The sequence below is a fragment of the Puccinia triticina genome, chromosome 17A (genome assembly GCF_026914185.1).
Source record: "Puccinia triticina chromosome 17A, complete sequence".
In the NCBI taxonomy this organism is placed as follows: Eukaryota; Fungi; Basidiomycota; class Pucciniomycetes; order Pucciniales; family Pucciniaceae; genus Puccinia; species Puccinia triticina.
Window position 1 is genome coordinate 934,021 of NC_070574.1, and position 21,453 is coordinate 955,473.

Sequence of the window (21,453 nt, forward strand, 5' to 3'; positions counted from 1 at the left end):
AAAACTAGTGTACAAACCAACCCACGCCTAGTCCTGGGCGTGTACACGGTTGGACCGCAGGAAAGAGCGGGGGCCATGGTGTCCACGCCAGATTTGCCCTATGATGCATGGCTTCCACGCCAGATTTGCCCCATGATGCCCATTGCGCAGCAGGGCACGCCAATCTTGATAGCGTGCTCAGGTCCTGCAAGCCCCTTGCATCAGCAGATTTCAACCAAGTCCGCGGAAGCAACCTGCTCCATCCATATCAACCAATAGCCACGTCACCGCCACAACCATTGAGCAAAGGCCTCCCAGGCCAGCACACATTCACAACACCATCCAATCAACCCAAATGTCGCAAACGCCGTCCAACGCTGGCCATACAACCCCATCAGGAGCTGGCGTGACGGTCCCTCCGGAGATATGGACTCAAATGCAACAGTTATTGATGTTATTCCCAGCCCTCTCAGCTCCACCGGCGGCCCCACCCTCCCCAGCAGTTTTATTTCCGCCTTCTGCCAAGCCTCCATTGGCTCAATGTACACCTTCTAGACAAGAACAGGAAACTCAATCAGCTCCAAATAGTCCACCCGCTTCCATGGATCTCAATCCGATAATTGTGCCAAACAGCAATCCAGTCAATCAAGGAAAATCAGAGAGGGTTCTCAAGTTTTACACCAAAAACCTTTGGCGTGTTTATTAGGAGATGCCAATCTAATGGTGTGGCCTCAAAGCTACGCCAGTGTCTTGATGTGGACTCGCAGCCACACCATTCTCTTGGTGTGGACTCAATGTCACACCAATAAGTTGGTGTGGCCTCACTGGCACGCCAAACTATTGGCGTGCACATAGTGAATAATTGGCGTGCATTTAGCCGGTACCTTGAGTTTTTTACATCCCTTTCAATACCCCTTTCATCATTCAGGTTGACATACCCCTTTGATTTTTACATATCCTTTTCATGTGCAAATACCCCTTACTGCACATACTCCTTTCATACATACAAACCCCTTTCATCATGTGCAAATATCCCTTTTATGTGTTAATACACCTTCTCACATTCCCCTTTCATGCTTAAATATTCATTTCTTTATACATATCCCTTTCATGTGTACACACCCTTTTTATGTTATTCTGGCTGGATTCAATGGCACATGGAGTGTTTAATAAAATAAAATAAAAGGGTGCTCACGGGGATTGTAAGGAGTTGGGATCCCCTTCACTGTTGGATGGCTCGAGAGGGGCACAGAGACACGAATTCTAGTTTACGGGTCTCTGAAATTGCAGATAGGCAAGGGCTAGCCGGGAGAGATGGGAAAACAAGGATCTCTCTGTGAGTAAAACTTCAATGGACTAGGAAGGGGAATGGAGGAGAGAGAGAAGAAGAAGGGAAGAAGGAAAAGAAAAAGAATGGATTAACTTCCCTAGCCAGGAGAGATGGGAAAACAAGGATCTCTACCGGCTAGGATGTGGAAGCAGGAGCTGAACTAAGTAAACCAGGGCCTTTGGGCCTGTAATATCTCTTGTGAAACCTTTCTGTGCGCGGGGTCTTCACAGGGTTGCTCATTTTCAAGGTTGAACATTTGCCTCAGCCTACTGCATGATCACTACAGAATGGTCAGCATTGGGATTCTGAACAAGGTATACACTCAAGGTGCACCAGCACAGAATTTGGATGCTTGAATCCAGCTTGAGCTGAGGCTTGATTAAAGCCTGCTGCATCTCAACTGCAAGCAGTTTCTAGAGTGTTTCTTGCAGTGGATGGCATTTCTGACCTACAGGAGCCATAGAGGCTTTGAGGCTGATTACATCAGCGGTCCAAAATCTGGCTGCAAGCTTTTCCGCGTTAGCTGTATTAAAATAAAGAGGTTTTGAATGAACACAGGTAGTATTGCCTTGAATCTCTATTACTCAAGTATAAAATGACTGATACCACTTACACAGGGATAGAATACAAGAAGGTAGATGGCCTGCAACATTGGCCAAGGCAACACAGGAGATCAATCTGATCAAAGCAAAAGAGGACAAGCAACAAAACTGGCTGCAAGCTTAGGAAAGAACTATCAGAAACTACGCGGAAACCACAAAACCGAACTTGGGATGTTGACTCTTCTATGGAAAGCAAAATCAGACTTTTATGCACAGGCTGTTGCTGTCCAAGCAGCAAGGCAGCCGCTTCACAACACTAACGCCGGGAATATATTGGGTACACGACTCAAGGATAAAATTCTGGGGGCTATCAAGCGGTGCAAAGCTCCTGTAGAAAAGGCAATGAAAGAATTCAATCAGTGACAAAAAGATTATTTTTTGAAATATGATACATCTTGAATTTCACTGCCCAAGACCTCACTTTCTCTCAATTTCTAGCCATGGAATTGGATGAACCTCTCTGGAACAACGGAAATTTTTACCATGCACGTGTGCCTTGGGCAATCAATCCAAATGTGAGGAAGGGGTGAAGTCGGTTTTGTTCCTGGACCGAGTCGCGGAGGAAATGGAACTTCTAACTCAAGAATTGGATTGAGCAATGATTTGGGCTTGTGAATTTCATAAGGGTATTCAAAGCGTCATTGCTGAGATTAAAACTGCGGCGAAAGAAACAATTGATATGAATAACCAATTCTTAACAATCCTTCCGAGCTTTCCAATGAAAGGAAATCACCTTCACAAGCACAAGCGTCTCATGACAGGGTGGAGGCTTGATATTGAAATTCTTTGGCAGAAGACTTGTAGCCAACACACTAAAAGCAAGCATCCCTGGTTTGATTTAATTAGAACTGTCAAGAACCAATTTACAAGAGGGGATCTTACAAACATCAATGATGCGCTTGAAAATCTCATATTTGAAGAAAACAAAACAGCAAGAGGAAACGAGGAACACAAAGAAGAATGGGAAACTGAAGATGAAGAACAGGAAATCACCAAACATGCTGACAACAACACATCTGATCTGCCCGAAACTTCTGGATAAGCTTGCTACCTGGTTGCTTTTTTTAATCTTGTTTTTCATTTTATTCCATCTTGTTGTACTGCTTCATCCAATTATGCTCAATGTTTTCCTCTTGCTTGTTGCTTCTCAACATGAAATTTATTTGAGGTTGTTGAAGGTTTAATCCCTGTAGAAGTGAAAATGATCAGCAGTGCTCTCACTGCTGAAGTTTCTAATGCCAAGTATCCTCAGCTTCCTGCTGCCAGGAAATTACAGTGCCAGTGTGAGCCCCCTCCTAGGGTGTCACACATATGTCACAAGACCCTGAGCGGGACCCATATATTCCTGACTCCTCCACCACCTAGCTAGCTCGGCAGAGACATGGTACTCTCCTTGCTAGGTATACCCTCTCTCCCATTTCTCACTTCCTCTCTTCCTCTCTCTTCATTCTGGTTGTAGATACTGAAGAGACATGGTTCTCTCCTTGCTAGTTTTTCTCCTTCAGAAATACATGAAACTTGGGCCCTGAAACTTAGAGACAAACTCTCAGCGCCCTCATTTGATCCTTTAGTGAAGAGTCCCATTCTGGACTCTTACAGCCAGAATGCCAGGTATGCTGATGAATGACTCACTGCGCACATCTTTTAAACCACATGGAATCAATTTTTTTTTTTTAATTTTTTTACTTATAATCATTCATTTCAGATCTCATACTATCCAAGTTTTTTAAATCCACACAAACGTGGAAACCTAGATCTAAGTTTTGGTGTATTTCTAATCTAAAATATAACACAACAGAAGAGCACACAGTTTGGACAATATACACAGCAGTTGAAACTATCCCCAAAGACCCAAAGGCCCTATGGATGACCCTCCAGCTGTGCCAGCGCAACAAGCAAAAAAGGGCCGGTTGTGAGAAAATCTGTGAAAGAGCTGTCAAGGAGGTGCCTAATCAAGCAACTAGGGGGCTTCCAGGGAGGGGGCGGACAAAACCGGAACCCCTGGGGGACATTCCTGCCAGACATGGTGGCCTCCTTAGAGCATCCTTACCGGTGACTAGTTTAGCTCGAAATTAGCTAGTTTAGCCACCAATCTCAACACACCGGGTGTAGCTAAGCCCAAGCTAAATTAAAGTGAGAATCTTGAATTTCAGCTAACCGCCACTACATTTAGTGACGGTTAGCTCAAAGCTAACTGCCATTTCCCGCGCCCACCACTCAGCTCCACCCCGCGCAAGCCGAACCGATACGGCTGAATCGCTGTCACTAAGTTAGTTTGCAACAGCTGCGAGTCAAAACTCGCGCCAACATAGCTCGACCGGTAAGGATGCTCTTATATATGTATGTAGCACTCAACCTCTTTCCACTGGGTATTATCCAGCCGCACTTGTTCCCAGCTCAACTCAACACCATGGACAGAACCAACCCCAACGCACCGTCTCCGCCGCCTTGGCCATTCTTGTTCAATCAAGCAGTTGGCTTCTCAACCGTCACAGGCATCCAGGCAAGATGAAGCAAGCCCTGACAAGAAACCCTTCTTGCAAGAATCTTCGTAGCCGCATCCAGCGCCGCAACCTCCTTGTCAACACCCCACCAATGCCCACCGACAACTGTAACCTTGGGGCCTTGGCACTGACATGGACAGAAACATGACACTGAAGGCTGATCAAACTGCCGCACCACCATCACAGCGTACGGTCCAGGTCACCCAAACAAGCCACCCAGCTTTGTCCGCCAGCCATCATCCCCAACCGCTCCTTCTCATCCCGCCCACGCCGCTCACGCCCCTCTGACTTCAACCCGACCGCTCCAGCCCCTCAGCTGTGATCACCAAAGCCTATTGAACCCTCTCCCACTCGCCCTCCCAGCTCACCTTGGCCGCCAAGTGCGAGGCCTGGATCGTCAAGAAGGGTGGGGCTAAGGCCCACACCAAAACCATTGTCCCAAGCCAACGGAAGGAGATCACCAAGTTTGCCTACGTAGAGAACCACAAGCTCCACAATCAAGCCGGTTTCTCTGCCTCCCGCACCTTCCCCCACCTTGTCCAACCAAGCTCAGCCCGCGAAAAACTTCACACAGCGTCAGCCCAAAGATCAATGCCACCGTGGGCCGGTGCATCTAGATTGACTTTGAAGATGGGAAAGACAGGGGGGATTGGGCATTACCTGCTTCCCTGCAGCGGCAAAGCCGCCTTGGCCTTTAGTCATTCCTCAATCTTCAAATTTTTTTGAGAAAATTATTGCATTTTTTGGTTTTTTTGTTTAATTTTTTTAAATTACACAACTTTGATTTTTGTGTTTATTTTTTCATATTTGTGTTTTGAAGAATATTTTGGACCATCTCACCAATACTAGTGACTTGAAGTTGGTTGGTTGAGTTTCTATGGTCCAAAAATGGTGTGGTGGATACAATTGTCTACCCACTGTACATAAAGAAAGAATCACAGGAAAATAAGGAAATAATTGTAGAAGGAAGGGGGATAATGACCAAATTAGTTTGAAAAATACAATGAGAATAAATAAAAAAAGAACAAACACCAGGAAAAAACAATCATCACTTGTCAACAAGTGACATAGCAAAGTATAAAGGCCCCTTTGTACTTTTTTATGTCACTTGTAGACAAGTGATCATTGTTTTTTCCTGGTGAAAGTTGATTATTCTCTTCATTGGGTTCTACACCCCCTCATCAAGTGATGAGTATACTTCTTAGCCGAGTAAGCTATGGATTGGGCTGGACCTTCAGGCATCCCTTTTTCATGGACATCCGCCACAGTGAAAAGCTTGAAAAGTTTCCAGTGCATGATCCCAAGGGTGCTCATACCATCATGGACTTTGGGGGAATTGGGATTGATATGAGCAAATTGGAACAAAAACATACATGTTACCAATGTCGTGTGGCAGAGTTGTTGGAGACTGTCAGCGGCGGCAATACCAAGACTCCGTTCTTCTAGCTACGCCGGCTGCAAAGAGTATTTATGCGGATATTTATGTAGAAAAGGGTAAGGTGATTGGTAGATAATAATCACCATTGGAAATTTTTAGAAAATAATTTTTATATACTTTATTACGGAGGGGCTTGACTCAGTGAAAAGTCAAGGGTATTTAAGTGTAGAGACTGTAAAATGAAGATGTGTCTGGTGAGAGTCAAACTCACAACCTCAGCTATGCTGAGACACATACTGGAGTGCTGCCTTTACCAACTAGGCTACAGACCCTTGCAGCTGCCAGCTGGGTGGTTGGTTTGTAGTGCTCATGGGTCAATCCGACAGCCCTCCATACTGTGGTGATACATCATGGTAGCAGACTAACAGACAACTCAACATTAAGGCCCCGTTTGGAGCCGATATAAATGCGCGATATAATCTGGAAACTTGTGACATCTGATCAAGTTTTGGCGGACCTGATCAGATGTCACATAGGATGTTGTGCAAAAAAAATCATATATTGCCTGGATCATATCGGCTCCAAACGGGGCCTAAGTGCCCTCTGTTTAGAATTTCAGAGCCTGCAGGGAAGGGGTATTTTAGATTGCCTGAAGCAGTGTGGGCCTGAGTTACAGGTGTGGTTTGCTGGGATAACGGCGTCTGGAATCTGGGAATATTCTGGAAGATATTTAAGGAAAGGGGGACTCACTTTTAACACCATAGTCCTATTCCTTAGATTAACAAAAAGAAACACATCAAAAGGGCGCTCACTGAGAAGTGTCATGAAGGTTAGAACTTCGACCTGGTACTGGCTTCTGAAACTGTATAGATTCGTCAAGGTAAGAGTCAAGGAACAGAATGTACGGCGTCAGGAGTCGGGGTGGATGAAGATGCGGGGCAGAGATCCAGGAACAGTCCTCTTTTTATAGAGTACTATTCTTCCAATTTCTTCTCATGAGCTCACCGTAGACAGAGAGGATCACCGTCTTTCTTGTCGTGGATGAGCGGTTTGTTTAATTTGTAATTTACCTTTACAGGGTACTGTTCATCTATGATGAGCGCTTAGTTATTAGTCGATGTTTTGTCACACGCGCAGTGTTACTGCGTGGGCGCGTTCTAAATTCTGTTTCATCTGCTTTTTCCTGCGCATGCGCGCGCTATCGAGCTGACTTTGCTCTATTCTTATTATATATAGCTTTTCAGCGCATCTGCGCACTACTGCGCTGATGGTTCTTCTTTTATACTTAGATTTTTTATCTCTTTTTATTACGGACTTACTTTGCGCACTGCGGAAAACTCTTCGCGCACTGTGGGGGTCGTCGTCTCGACGTCCAGCCCCCAGTGCGCGCTTCCGCGACGGCTCTTCGCGCACTGCATTTTCCGCCAAAAAAACGGCTTGCATTTCTTGAGATATTTTTTGATGAATCAATAAAATGGCTTTTTATGATCCCCCTAAAAAATAATCAAGTCATTTAGGGGTTTCCTTGAGCCTAGAGAAAATTGACATGAAAAAATCATATTTTAACGCGGCAGGGACCTGTAATACCGCTTCCTGTGCCCCAGTAGCCCCAATAATTTCACAGTATCATGACACATGTGCAAATTCATGACCTGATAATTTTCCAAATTTTTCCCAGAGATATAAGGGGTGCGCGGCAGGCTTAGTAGGAAAATTACTGCTAACTGTATAGCTTTTTTGTTACACACCCAAACATTCCCAAAATTTCAGAAATGCTTTCATTGTGGATGTTCTCCGCGCCATCAATTTCTTGGCAATAGCGTGTCATGATAACATGAGATGTTTTGCGGCAGGCTTAGTTGGAACATGACTGCTAACCTATCTCATGTTTTAATGACACACTATTGCTAAGAGCTTTATGGCGCGGAGAATATGCAAAATTGAAATATTCCTGAAAATTTCAGACTGTTTCAGCGTGTAACAAAAAATCTATACATGTAGCCGCCATTTTCCTACTAAGCCCGCCGCGCACCCCTTATATCTCATGTTATCATGACACATTATTGCCAAGAAATTCATGGCGCGGAGAATATCCACAATGAAAACATTTCTGAAATTTTGGGACTGTTTGGGTGTGTAACAAAAAAGCTATACAGCTAGCAGTAATTTTCCTACCAAGCCTGCCGCGCACCCCTTATATCTCATTTTATAATGACACACTATTGCTAGGAATTTCAGGGAATTAATTTGAAGCATATTTCTCTGTGCTCTCAAAATTTTGTACCTTTGTTGTGTGTAACAAAAAAGTTATACATATAGGCAAAATAATAAACGCAATACCTATTTAGGCTAAAGGAAAGCTGGTGAAAATTCTGAAAATTATCAGGTCATGAATTTGCACATGTACCATGATACTTTGAAATCTTTGGGGCTACTGGGGCACAGGAAGCGGTATTTCAGGTCCCTGCCGCGTTAAAATATGATTTTTTCATGTCAATTTTTTCTAGGCTCAAGGAGACCCCTAAATGACTTGATTATTTTCTAGGGGGATCATAAAAATTCATTCTATTGATTCATCAAAAAATATCTCAAGAAATGCAAGCCGTTTTTTGGGGGGAATGCACAGTGCGCGAAGAGCCCTGGCGAAAGCGCGCACTGGGGGCGGAACGTCAAGACGACGACCCCCACAGTGCGCGAAGAGTTTCTTGCAGTGCGCGAAGTAAGTCCGTTCTATTATTGCTAGGGAAAAAAGGGGAGTTCATTTATTATATTTTCTCTTGGTCAGTTTTAGCTCTGATCTAGTAGCTGGCTGACAGAGACACAGCCCGTGCTGGCTGGTTGGGGGTCCTTGGAGCATTGGCGGTGGGAATATTCATTGAGGTGGTCAACATTTTCATTGGGTTGAAGAACATTGCAGGGAAGTTGAATGGATTTGCAACTGGGATCAGCGCCAATGGAGGCGGGGGAGGCAGAGTTGGTGGCAGTGGTTCATTGCCCTTGGTCCTGTACTGGAACTGGTCTGACTTTGGCGGAACCAGGAGGGTTACTAGAGGATTTTTTCTCTTTCAAAGGCAAAGTCAGTGCAAATTATTGTAACCAAAAATTCAAAAAAAAAAAAGCTTACAATTGCCTTTGCCCACGAAGTTGCTTGGCCCATATTCAAGTGGAAATGCTGATCAGGGTTTTCTGGATTGATGTAAACATTGCCTTCGTGACTTCCAGGAAGGTGCTCCGCGGGGCCATGAATATTGTTGAGCTGGTTGACCAATTCAAAATTAGAGGTGGCTGACTGGGGAACTTGAGCGGGTCCATCGGTGGGATTTGCGGGAGAAGTTGAAGCTCCACCGTTACGAGCTGTCTTGAGGTCTTTGTATGCCAATACTTTCTGTAATTTGTCCAAAAAATGAGAAGATGAGTTATAACAGCTTTAGATAGAAAAAAAATACAACTTATGTTAGCAATGACATTGAGATCTTACTGGAATAATCAACAGACAATCTGGCGATGTTCTGGAGTACCCTTGGTGGCCATGAGAAATTGCCGGAATGTTTCTGGAGAGTCAAGTCGCTTTTTCTGGGCTGCTGCAAAGGGGCCTCCATGTGGGATGATCAAGTACCAAGTGATCTTCCCATCATCCTTGCATTCCTGAGCAAAGATTCCAGCGTCCTCATCTTCATTCTTTTGAATTGAGGAAATCACAGCATCTTTGAAGCGATCAACATTTTAATTACGAGATGACCAATTAACAATTAATTTACCCACATTGGGGCTGATTTTTCTGTATGGTGGGGGATCAGGAACAAGGGTTCTTTGCTTGCAAGAGTTTCCAGGAGAAGTTGGGGGAGAAGCGGGGAAAAAGAAGATGAAGTCAATCCCAATTGGAACCTTGGGGTGGCCAGAGGTTGAATCCAAACAAGGATGGCTTTGTTGAGATTGGCTAAGCTGGCTTTGTTGAGAGTGGGTAAGCTGGCTTTGTTGAGAGTGGGTAAGCTGGCTTTGTTGAGAGTGGGTAAGCTGGCTTTGTTGAGAGTGGGTAAGCTGGCTTTGTTGAGAGTGGGTAAGCTGGCTTTGTTGAGAGTGGGTAAGCTGGCTTTGTTGAGAGTGGGTAAGCTAGCTTTGTTGAGAGTTGGTGGTTGACTCAAAAGATCAATTTGGTGCCGGTGATACTGGGCCAAAGAGTGATGGGTCCAGGACCAATCCTCTTGGCTGACTTTGCACAAAGGCTTCATTTTGGCGATTTTGTAGTTTAACTAGATGGCTAGTCCCATCAAATAAGCTTGGCACGTGGCGTTCCGAGGGTGGGTTCAATGGGTGATGGAACCATTCTTCATATTTGGATGGAGAGATCAAACCATTACGTGATCTGTGGTTCATCCTGCGGGAAAATATGCAAGACAATCAGTTTGGGTATGAAAATGGGGCTCTCTACACATAAGGATCATGGAGAAGGACAAATTATTTGTGTTGCATTGTTCTGATTGGCAGCTGGGATTGGTTTTATTTGTGTTGGATTGTCCAAATTGCAGGACAGGATGGATTAGATGACAACATTGATCCGGCGGTGACAGTAATGGCAACAGTGACGTTGAGGGTGACGGTGACGGCAACGGTGATGGTGATGGCAATGGTGACGGTGACGGCAACAGTGACGGTGATGGCAACGGTGACGGTGATGGTGAAGGCAATGGTGACGGTGATGGTGACGGCAACGGTGAAGGTTACGGTCAGGGTGTAAACAGGTTGGGTTCGGGTCCAAAAACAGCACCCAAACCCAACCCAATGTTTAGCGCAGGTCGGGTTGGGGAAAGATTTTAAAATATGCTGCCCAAACCCAACCCAATGTCATACTATTTTGGGTTGGGTTGGTTTGGGTCTTGGGTCAACCTGACCTATTAGGCGCCAAAACCCCCCAACTTGACTGTTGGAGGCGCTATAGTTGGGTCGCAGGCTGACCCGATTAGGAAATAAGCTGCCCGGACCCAACCCAACAATTTTACAAGACGGGTTGGGTTGGGATTGGTTCATGCCATTTTCTTTAAGAACGTGCCCAAACCCAACCCAACGGGTCTCGGGTTGTTTTTGGGTTGGCCCAACCCATTTACACCCTGAGGTGACTGTGACTGTGATGGCGACGGTGACGGCGACAGCAACGGTGACGGCGAAAGCAACGGTGAAGGCAACAGCAACGGTGACGGTGAAGGCAACTTCAACGATGACGGCGACAGCAACAGTGATGGCGACAGCAACGGTGACGGCAACAGCGACAGCAACGGCAAAGGTGAGGGTGGTTGGGTGTCGTGGGACGGACTGGCTGGGCGCTTGCAGGCCTGCAGGCATATCCCCCCGTGATCCCCTGAGCACGGCCCGCGCGCGCGGTCCATTTCTGCTGCAAGAAGATTGGCCGCTGCGGCAGAAAGTTTCAAAGCGCAAGACAAAAGTTGCAAGCTTTTATGGGTCCGTTGTATGTACACCCCTCAAGGCTCCTTCCTGCGCAGCCTCTGCCTATGCTTCGGGGGGGGGGGGGGGGTTATGGATGAAGAGCAGAGATATCAGGAACCTATGAGAATGAGATGAGAAACTCCCCCAAGGGGAAATATATTCCGTATGCATCACTATTCATGGGCCAAAAGTATGTACATATTTGGGTTAGTGAGAAACCAAAACCCATAAAAAGTGTGTGAAATATGTGAAATGAATGACACATGAAATCATGTGTCATAATAATGGGGACCGGTCAGGTGCTTGCACTTGCCACGGAGAGCTGCGGCAAAGCAATCCACGGCGAGTATAGGGTGAGGGCGCCGACTAGAAACATGAATCAAATCCAACACTACACCCAGGTAGTCAATCCACAGGGAAATCACTGGGAGTCCACAAGAACTCCACGTGGTAGCCGTGGGCGAGGTCTGACCAGTGGCTTTTGGTCTAGAGAAACACAGGGTCACCACTGGGAGGATCACGTGGCCACCCCGTGATCATCCCTTGGATTCCACGGATACTTACAGATTGCTACCCGTGGAATCCACGTGGCCATGTGGCTTGGCTTAAAAATGGAGCGGGAGAACAGCCCGTCAAAAGCTGACAGAAGTAGGATTCAAACCCACAACCGGATGGAGAGCCTGGATGTGGGGCAGTGCCACACAACACCGCAAGCAAATGGGTGACGTAAACCGGATTTTGTTGCGCTGACTTAATCCAAATTCAAATTCAACTTTGCCCCCCGGCCCAGTTGTCACCTGCCATTCTCACTGGCGGGTGCAAGAGCAAAGCATAACACCCTTGATGGCCGGTTAGCACCAGCCACCAAGAGGACATGCACATTTCCCTTGATGGACCGTCCGTACCGGACATCATGAGGAATATACTACACACTCTTGATGGCCGGTCAGTACCGGCCAACAAGAGTAAAGCACCACCTGTACTCTCAATGGATGGTACTTACCAGCCATTCAGAGGTGATACACACACACCTTAATGGCCCGTCAGTATGCAGGACATTGAGAGGAAAGCACTGAGCTCTTGATGACTGTTACTAGCCAGCCATTGAGAGGAAAGCACTAAGCTCTTGATGGCCAGTACTAGCCGGCCATCAAGAGAAAAATTTGATCTTTGAAACTATACTCACCTTGCTTGATGGCCCGTCAGTACTGGCCATTGAGAGGAACATACCACACTCTTGATGGCCTGCACTGATTGCCCATCAAGAGGACATACACATCTTGCTTTTCCTCTTGATGGCCAATCAGTGCAGGCCATCAAGATTGTAGTATGCTCCTTTCAAAGGCAAGTGCTGACAGGCCATTGATAGAGGTGCGTATAAACATTGGCTATAAAATTTTGTTCTTGATGGCCGACTAGTACTGGCCATCATGAGCTTAGTGCTTTCCTCTTGATGGCCGGCTAGTACCGGCCATTGAGAGCTCAGTGCTTTTCTCTTGATGTCCTGCGTACTGACGGGCCATCGAGGTGTGTGTGTATCACCTCTGAATGGCTGGTCAGTACCATCCATTGAGAGTACAGGTGGTGCTTTACTCTTGTTGGCGGTACTAACCGGCCATCAAGAGTGTGTATGTAAGGACTCCAGTTGGGAGTCCTTCACTGTCTGTCAAGTGGGGCACAGAGGGGGGGGACCTCAAGAGGAGATCTAGTTCACGGGGCTGTATACTGCAGATGGGGGACAATCTAGCCGGGAGAGATATGGTCGCGGTGATCTCTCTGTAAGTACATGAACAAGCTGGAGGGAGAAAGAGACAAATAGAGGAAAAGGAAAAGGAAGAAGACGGCTTACCTAGCCAGGAGAGATATGGTCGCGGTGATCTCTACCGGCTAGGAGGGGGAAGTGAGAGCTAAGAGATATACGTGGCCGGATGGGGTTTCTGTGATTCCTCTTGTGAAACCTCACGGCGCTGTGGTATGCTTTATGGTTACCCATCTAGCCCATTTCAAAATTTTCCATTTTCTCATATGTACACTCACAACTCAACCAATACAGTGGTATCACTGGATTCTACGGCTAAAACTACACAGGACACCATGGACAACACACCTTAATCCCTTCTGGATCAGGAGATGCAACCCCTTCAAGATACCATCAGTCAGTTTCATACACACAAAACACCATACTCAGGTCATGTAATCCGTTACATGAACCACCCTTACCCAGGACCATGTAATCCGTTACATGGGCCACTCTGACACTTGTCTACCCTTCACATATGCTTTACCTCATCAGCTGCACTCATTACATTGTATTATGCACGTATCATGCAGTGTCATGCAGTGTCATGCACACTAGATGCAGGCTTATGCAGGCTTAAGCAGGCTTATGCAGGCTTAAGCAGGCTTATGCAGTCTTATGCAGGCTTATGCAGGTGCATGCAGACTAGTGTAATAGGGGCTGCAGTTCATGCAGGTGTCAAGCTAGCAAAAACCCCTCATGCAGCTTGCACATGACATCAGTTGACAGCTCAGGCTAGCAAAAACCCCTCATGCAGCTTGCACATGACATCAGTTGACAGCTCAGGCTAGCTAAATTCCCTCATATGACATCATTTGACAGCAGGTGACAGACAGGGGCAGTACAGATGATCAGATGACCCAATGACATCATATGTCAATGACATCATGGGCCAAACTCAAACCTCTCACCTCCACTTTCTCACCAGCTAAATTCCCTCATCTTTACATCATGTGACCTGTCAATTGGGCTAAATTCCCTCATCTAGGCTGTACCACCAGCCAAAATCCCTCATTTGACAGTTCAGGGCAGCTAAAATCCCTCATTCCCTGGTTCCCCTGGAGCTAAAATCCCTCACTCTTTTCTATTAAGGGGGTTCTCCTCCCCCCAGTTGTAATTTCTCTCAGCAAACTACTTGCACTCAGCTTACCCCATAACAGTATAACACTTGCTCACTCTACAGTATTAGCCCCCACTATATTGTGGTTTTACCCTTATTACATAACAAATTACATACACATCACAACTCTATTACATCAATCACTCATCATTAACCCCTCTGTCAGGGTGTTCCACAACCCCCTTTGCGGCAACACAGGGACCATATCAACTCACAACTCACTCAGCACCGGTTACATCACCAATATCCCCTAAGCCACTTGTTTGACGTAGGCTATCTTTCAATACACCTCCACTATCACTACATCAACCTTCCAATCGTAGATTGGGGGCTTGTTTTAGTGTCTAGTGACCCAGGAAAGGCAGAGGTAACCTCATTCATCCCTTTCCGCACTCAGCAAAAGGTTCTCAGGAACACTTTTGAGCTTTACAGCACGCGGGGGCTTCACAGTGTAGTGTGTTCCTCATGATGTCCGGTACGGACGGTCCATCAAGGGAAATGTGCATATCCTCTTGGTGGCCAGTGCTAACTGGCCATTGAGGGTGTTATGCTTTGCTCTTGCACCCGCCAGTGAGAATGGCAGGTGATGACTGGGCTGGGGGGCAAAGTTGAATTTGAATTTGGATTACGTCAGCGTGACAAAATCCGGTTTACGTCACCCATTTGCTGGTGGTGCAACTCAGCCATATCACATTGTTCCTTGCTTCTTTACAGTAGATCAACCCCCTAAACTATGGTTTGCAATTGGGTTTGCAATCAGTTTTTTTGTTAAGTTTTTTTTCAAATTTTTTCTTCCTCCCTTTCAAAATTCAGTTTCCTTGGACTTTCAAAACCTCAGGACCAGCCTGAGGTGGTCCTGGCTGCAAGTGAAAAAAAAAAAAAATGCCGTGGAACCGACGTGAGCAACGAGCTGACGTGGTCTCCACGCGTGCCAGGAAAGCACATTGTGGAACCGAAGGGGTAAAGTGTGAAGCCCATTGGTTCCACGTGGAAAAAACCCATTTCGTGGAACCAACAAGCTTACCAAGGGGTTACCGAGCTGATTCTTGTCGGATCCACGGATTACCCTCCTCTCGTCGGTTCCAAGAACGGGCGGGGCAGGAAGTACCCCCGCCATGTTCCTAACTTATAATCTTCGCGGGTCGGGTTTGGGAAGCATATTTTCAAATCTGCCCCGACCAGACCCGACCAGACCCGACCCGGCAGAATGTCAGAAATGTCAATTCGTGTTCAGGCGCTGTTTTTCGGCCCAAAACGACCCGTTTACACCCAGAAGATCGCAGGTCATTTTGCACCCTGAATGTCGAAGGTTGACACATGGAGTTGATAACTCGTTGTTTGGCACTTCGAAGGAGGGCGCTTTGCACCCAGGAGGGACTTGCTGGAGTTCAAAGCCTCGCGCTTTGGTGGGGGGGGGGGGGCTTGTTGAAGCTAGGTTTGCATTTCATCTACCATTTTAGCCTTATTTGCAGGTAACGCATTCCTCCTCACAATTTCCATTTGAGTTGGAACCACCGAACATTTCACAATCTACAGACCCGTCCTATTGTTTTGAATTAAGGAGAATTAAATGGAATGAAGATTTAGATTCCAGAAGAAGATTGTCAGCGCTTGATTTGACATGGGATCCCAGAGGTAAATATAAAACTGCTAACATGATTGGGCCCAACAGCATGTGTGCAGCAGTACCGGCCTACAGACCGCGGCTCGGCCGGTCTGACGCATCCGTCACGAGGGGTCCGCTGCACTGTTAAAAGCAAACAGCCAAAATTTTCGGCCAAATATCCAATTAAATATCCTGAAGATAAATTCAAAGAGCTAAAACGTACACTTGCATTCCCCAGCCAGAACCATTGGGCCTTGGGGTATATTACGATACGACATGCACCAGCTGACCGGATATTTCGAGGTACATTTACCCAAAACTTGGATTGGTCCAAGGGTAGCCGCGAGAAATGTGAAAACGCTTAATTTCAGGAACTGCATGGTAAAATTGTAACCAACAAAGGGAGTCCGATGAATGTGTGGATGGGAAGTCAGGATGAGGCTTGAGGATCTAATCTGGAGTTGATTTACGACAAGACTTGTCGGGTTCTGATGTATATACGAATAAGGAGGTGGGCGGCGCGTTGAAGGATTGCCGATTTAAAAGGTGTATTGCGTTTAGACCAAGAGTGCGTGCCATCGGAAACAGCATTCCGGCGACTCATGGCGGCGTGAAGGCCTCAAACTGTAGGCTGTGTTCACAGCAATTAAACCTCTGCGTGCGTGCGTTGTAGAAAAACATGTAATATGTATACAGTCCGGCACATGTATTTATGTACATATACCGTAATATGTAATCTTTCTGGCGACGAGCGGCTTAATACCTGGCGTCCATTCCTTTCTACCGCGCGCGGGGCAATCGGCAGGGGGTTTTAACTGTGAGAATTATTTTCACATGTTTTCGGAATGACAATTGCTTGTGTAGACGCAAGGTAATTATGTATGTAACACAATTAGGTACGCGGCCGTAACCCGCGTCAAACTCTTGCTGCGAGCTTGTAGCTCCTGTACTCGTTCGGCGCCTTCTTAAGGGCGCCTAGGACCTCCCGGAAGCCGGTCCTATCCGGACGTGCTTCCCAAGAGGGCCGAGTGTGGGTAGGTGGGGTGAACGCGCCTAACCCTAGACGGGTCGGGGTTTCTTAGCTCCCGCTAAGAGGGCTCTCAGTCCCCGGCGGCGTAGCCGCCGAGTCCGCCGGACCGGTAGGTAGCCCACCGTAGTGGGGGCCGGCCGGAGGGCGTGCGCAAACACCCTGGAACAGAAGCAGTGGCTTGACCCACTCGCCATCTGTGGCGGTGTGTATCTTGATGTCTCTCTAGTTGGGTGGGTGGGAGGAGTTGAAAATACACACCCGGGCGAATCGGGAAAACCCCCTGCGCCCACCTGACGCAGGAGTCATACATGCGCCAGGTGGGCGTTACAGGACGCCAGCGTGACCAGGAGTCACGCTGCCACCGTAATACACCGCGGTCCGCCCGAGCCTACACAGCGGGACAAGTGGGATGTCAGGAGGGCGGCCGACCGGACGCCAGCAGGGCCCCGCAGTCGTCGGACGCCCTGATGCCGCCGTTCTGCCACACGCCGCCAGGGCGTCATCCAGCCACGCCCTGCCGCCATCTCTGGTGGCGCACCTAGGGCAGCCCAGATGGGCGCCACCCCGACCGAGGCGCAGGGGGGGCGACCTCAGTGCGCCATGGCTGGATTTCCCGTGGACGTCCATGCCGAGATCCTCGGGACATATGTCTGGGGATGACCTCACGGCGCCTACGGGGAAGCGAGGCAGACGGTCTCTTCGACGGCATGCTCCCGCCTCTGCGGTCACCAGGAAGACATGCATCGAGATGCCTCGGGGGCCGCCGTGGGCTAGCGGGCAGGCGCGCACGTGATGTGGCTATTGAGGCCACAAAGGTCGTCCAGGGGGCGGGACCGCCCCTGGCAGACGCTAAATGATCCCGCCAGCGCTCATAGAAGCTGACTGGGGTGGCATCTGTGGGGCGTCGTGGAGGCTGCCGTTGTGTCAGTGCGGACACTGTATGGCCCATGGGTGAGCTTTCCGGGCAATAGCGGACAGGGTACATTAACGTTTGGAAAATCTTATAATTCTCAAGAGCAAGAAGATCGGGGAAATCTATTTAGATACAACAGGAGGGACACTCAAAGTAGAGGGGAATAGGCGAGAGATGTGCAAGAGATTGAGGGGTGGGAAGAGGGAGCAAACATAGCCAAGATTGCTTCGAGAGGACTGCTGAATGGTGGGGAGGGGATCACGAGTACATATCGGTGATCTCAGCAGCTAGGGCCCTGATGTTGTCCTTGGTGAGGCACACACAAGCGGATGTATCGGAGTCCTCCAAAATGGGGGGCTTGCCAAAGATTTCCGCATCCTTCTGGCGTATCCACCTGTGACATCAAGGAGGTGCCTTGCGGGTGGCTACACAAATGATCTCCTGAGGGAGGAGGGGGGTCAATGTCATGTTTGCTGACTGCAGTAAAAGGGGATTGGTATGGAGGGTTACTAACCTTGTCCGAGGGAAGAGATTTAGCTCTTACCAGTGCTCAATTGGTTCCATTGGAAGGCGGGCCGGTCAGGGTGACAGGAGCTGGGATTGACAATAAACTGGGGCAGAAGCAGGTTTAACTCATAGTTAATACTCGGCAAGGCAGGAGCAGGATGAGGAGGGGATTTTTACTAGGTCAGACTTACCTGGGGGGTGTGGGGACTTACCTTAGGAGTAGGGGGGGGGGTGGATTCATGATATCAGAGAAGTTGCTGGTATGGGGGAAAAGTCGGGGGAAACGTTTTGGGCACACAAGGGATGTGCTGAATTGGAGCACGGTGATACATACATATATCACCAGGTCAGGGTAAGGTCTGGGGCACAGCAGGACAAGCACCTGCTTTGCCGCATCAGTGGGGCCTAGCAATGGGCCCCGCTGCATTGGTTTTTTTTTATTTTAAAGTGCTATTGATTTCACATACCGCACTGTTTATCTGTTATGTTTTATGTATATACAAATAATATTCTAAAGTATTCAAATGCACGCCAGGGAACTAAATGATGAAGCGGCCAATAATGTGTGAAGCTATGGTGTATAGTAGAGGAAGAAGATATAAAACAGAGGAAAAAATAAAGGAAAAAAAGAGGAGGGATTGAAATAAAGGACTTTGCAGAAAGAATAAAGGAAACTAAGAAAGAAAAGGGCAGAAAAACATAGTAAGAGATTGGGAAGAGGATTATGATGCTTTGGATTTCGGAAAGCCCAGCTCATCGTCCCATGCCACCAGAAGATTGAGTTTTCAGAGCACGTCGAGGCCCCCACAACCTGTCGCCACTACTGAAAAAAGGAGGGGATCCTCGGATTATCCCCCAATAATCCGAGGTCCGTCGGTCTTCAGGGAGTCAGGGATGGGGTCCCTAGTCCATCGCTAGCAAATACAACCTTGTGATATTGTGATCGGGAGTGGGCATTGGGGTTTTGGGGATGCAGGCCGCACCTGGCCGCACCCCTCGCACCAAAAAGGCAGAAAGAAAAATTGTTTACACTGAATTTTACAGCCATGACAGAGAAGTCAACGCCATGGGAATGGACGACGGCCTTTCCGCCAAAGTTGAGCCGTCCGGAGGGATTGCCGATCTTACTGAAGTTAGCAAACGGTGTCGAAGCGGCAGCGCCCGAGATGGATAAGAACTTAGTTTGGCTGTTCATTGAGGATGAGGAGGATGAGGGGGATTGGTGCATGTCTCCGAGCTTCATCATTGGCTTGGTGAGGCATTTGAGGGGGAGTCGGGTCAAGGACCACCAACACTCCATGACGCGAGCCGGCCGAAGCCAAGCCGACTGGATCGCGGCTCATGGGCCCTTTGATCACCCACACCTGGACGGGAGGCGCTCATCGGGCGTCCTAGCCGCTCCGGCGACCCCAGGACGCAGTGGCGGCCCCCATAACCAGTGGCGCCATCTGGACCCCTGCGTCAGCCAGGCGACCGGCATGGACGCCCCCGTGACAGCCGGCGGTGACGCCTCCCCTACCGGTGCGTCACACTAGCATCTCACCGGGGCGGCCATCTGGCGCCCAGGTTGGTGGCATCTCAGTGGCGCCCGAGGGGCGCCACCTATGCCCACAGTCCCGGTGGCGCCCCCTAGCATGACAGAGTGGCGCCTGTACGGCCCTGGGTCCCTGTCACGCCACCGTGGCGCATGGAGTGCTGGGACGCCAGCTGGACGCATTGACTTTGCCCAATCTGCCCCGCTGTGTAGGAGGCGTCAGGACGAGCGGGATCCTGGCTGGTGCCTGTTAGGAGTTGAGGGTGCCACGATTACAAACTTGGCAAATCTAATCTAAATCTACATTACCAAAACCTTAATCATCTTGTAGTTTAGAGTTCGCCACGTGTCTACTAGTCACTGCGTATGCGCAGCAGTTGTATGTAGTCAGTCAGGCCGCGCGGTACCGGTTCAACTCTTTTACTCACCAAGTTGGACCAATACCGAGCGGACCTGAGCTAATCAGTGACGTGGATCTTTTTGTCAGGTTAGTAATCAATTACCAAGTTGAACCAATACCGAGCGGACCTGAGCTAATCAGTGACGTGGATCTTTTTGTCAGGTTAGTAATCAATTACCAAGTTGAACCAATACCGAGCGGACCTGAGCTAATCAGTGACGTGGATCTTTTCGTCAGACCACATTGTGCCCCAGCTTCTAATAGGTTAAAAGCCGGCTACAGGTTCCGTCATTGGGATTCGCGCTCAACGTTCGGGAGACCATAGATTGAATGGTCGGTCAAGGAAATAAATTGAAAGAGATTAAAGAGAAAGCAATAAATGATACACTAGAGAAACAGAAGAGAGAAAGAGACATAGAAGAACAGAAAAGACTAGAGACGATCAGAAGAATTGAAGAAGACAATCAAAAACTTTATGAAAAGAACAACCAACCAATCCCATCATCCTCGACTTACTCAGAAATGGCGACCGGTCCCACTGCCGAAGATTTCTACCAACTCAAAGCTGAGTTCCAGCGACTTGAAGAGCTGCTTAACAATTTGGCAACTAGGCAACCGGCTCAGCCAACCCCTCTTGAAGGAATCAACAGTGTCCTTGTTAGTTTCCATAAAAAGCCCCTTGATTTGCATTACATGCACAATCCAAAGAAGACTTGACTTGCAAAAGGCAAGGCCAATTTCAAAGTTTGGGACCGTGAAATTAACCAAACTTTAAAATATGTTTTCAAAAATAGAGGCACGTTTACTGAACTTGAAGCCAACTTCAAATTGTGCTCGGCAAAAGATCAGGCGGCTATTTTGTGTCTTTTGCGCTCAATGATTGAGACAACTCTGCTAGATATTGTCGATGGATTGAACTCGGATGATCCATGGGTTATCTTCACTCACTTGAAGAGCCAATGTGACCGATTGGACAGGCAACACAAGTTGGCAGTCATCAATCAATTCGCCGACCTCATAGGTGACCAATCAGCGGGAACAGACCTTAGTCTAGCCAATTGGAGCAAGGTCTGGGCCGAGATGACCCAGCTGAAAATCACGTGGGAAGAAGCTGGAGGACTACTCCTCCAAAACAGCTTTGTGGCACCAATAGTATACCTACCGTCACAGGCGCCTAGGATATTGACAGTAAGTAACCTTTTTCACTGAACTTTGTTTATCTCAGAGGTACAACTCTGTGTCTTGCTTGATCTGTTCTTTTCTGCTGGCCTTTGCCTTCTTTTGATCACAGGGCTGTCCCTCCATAATTGCTG

At 47.9% G+C, this 21,453-nt stretch overlaps 3 protein-coding genes across 3 annotated transcripts; 1 reads left to right on the forward strand and 2 right to left on the reverse strand.

Annotated features, from left to right (window-relative positions):
- Nucleotides 1-3,934: 3,934 nt before the first annotated feature.
- PtA15_17A79 (uncharacterized protein) lies at nucleotides 3,935-6,907 on the forward strand (the record flags this gene model as incomplete). Its single annotated transcript, XM_053164584.1, has 3 exons — nucleotides 3,935-3,937; nucleotides 4,779-4,990; nucleotides 6,901-6,907. 3 exons carry the CDS (start codon nucleotides 3,935-3,937, stop codon nucleotides 6,905-6,907), a joined length of 222 nt encoding a protein of 73 aa, XP_053028153.1.
- Nucleotides 6,908-15,612: 8,705 nt separating this feature from the next.
- On the reverse strand, nucleotides 15,613-16,136 carry PtA15_17A80 (uncharacterized protein; the record flags this gene model as incomplete). Its single annotated transcript, XM_053164586.1, has 3 exons — nucleotides 15,613-15,693; nucleotides 15,806-15,897; nucleotides 15,980-16,136. The coding sequence occupies 3 exons, from the start codon at nucleotides 16,134-16,136 to the stop codon at nucleotides 15,613-15,615; spliced, it is 330 nt and encodes a 109-aa protein (XP_053028154.1).
- Nucleotides 16,137-16,672: 536 nt separating this feature from the next.
- PtA15_17A81 (uncharacterized protein) lies at nucleotides 16,673-19,506 on the reverse strand (the record flags this gene model as incomplete). Its single annotated transcript, XM_053164587.1, has 3 exons — nucleotides 16,673-16,815; nucleotides 16,894-17,008; nucleotides 19,270-19,506. 3 exons carry the CDS (start codon nucleotides 19,504-19,506, stop codon nucleotides 16,673-16,675), a joined length of 495 nt encoding a protein of 164 aa, XP_053028155.1.
- Between the last annotated feature and the right edge of the window lie 1,947 nt (nucleotides 19,507-21,453).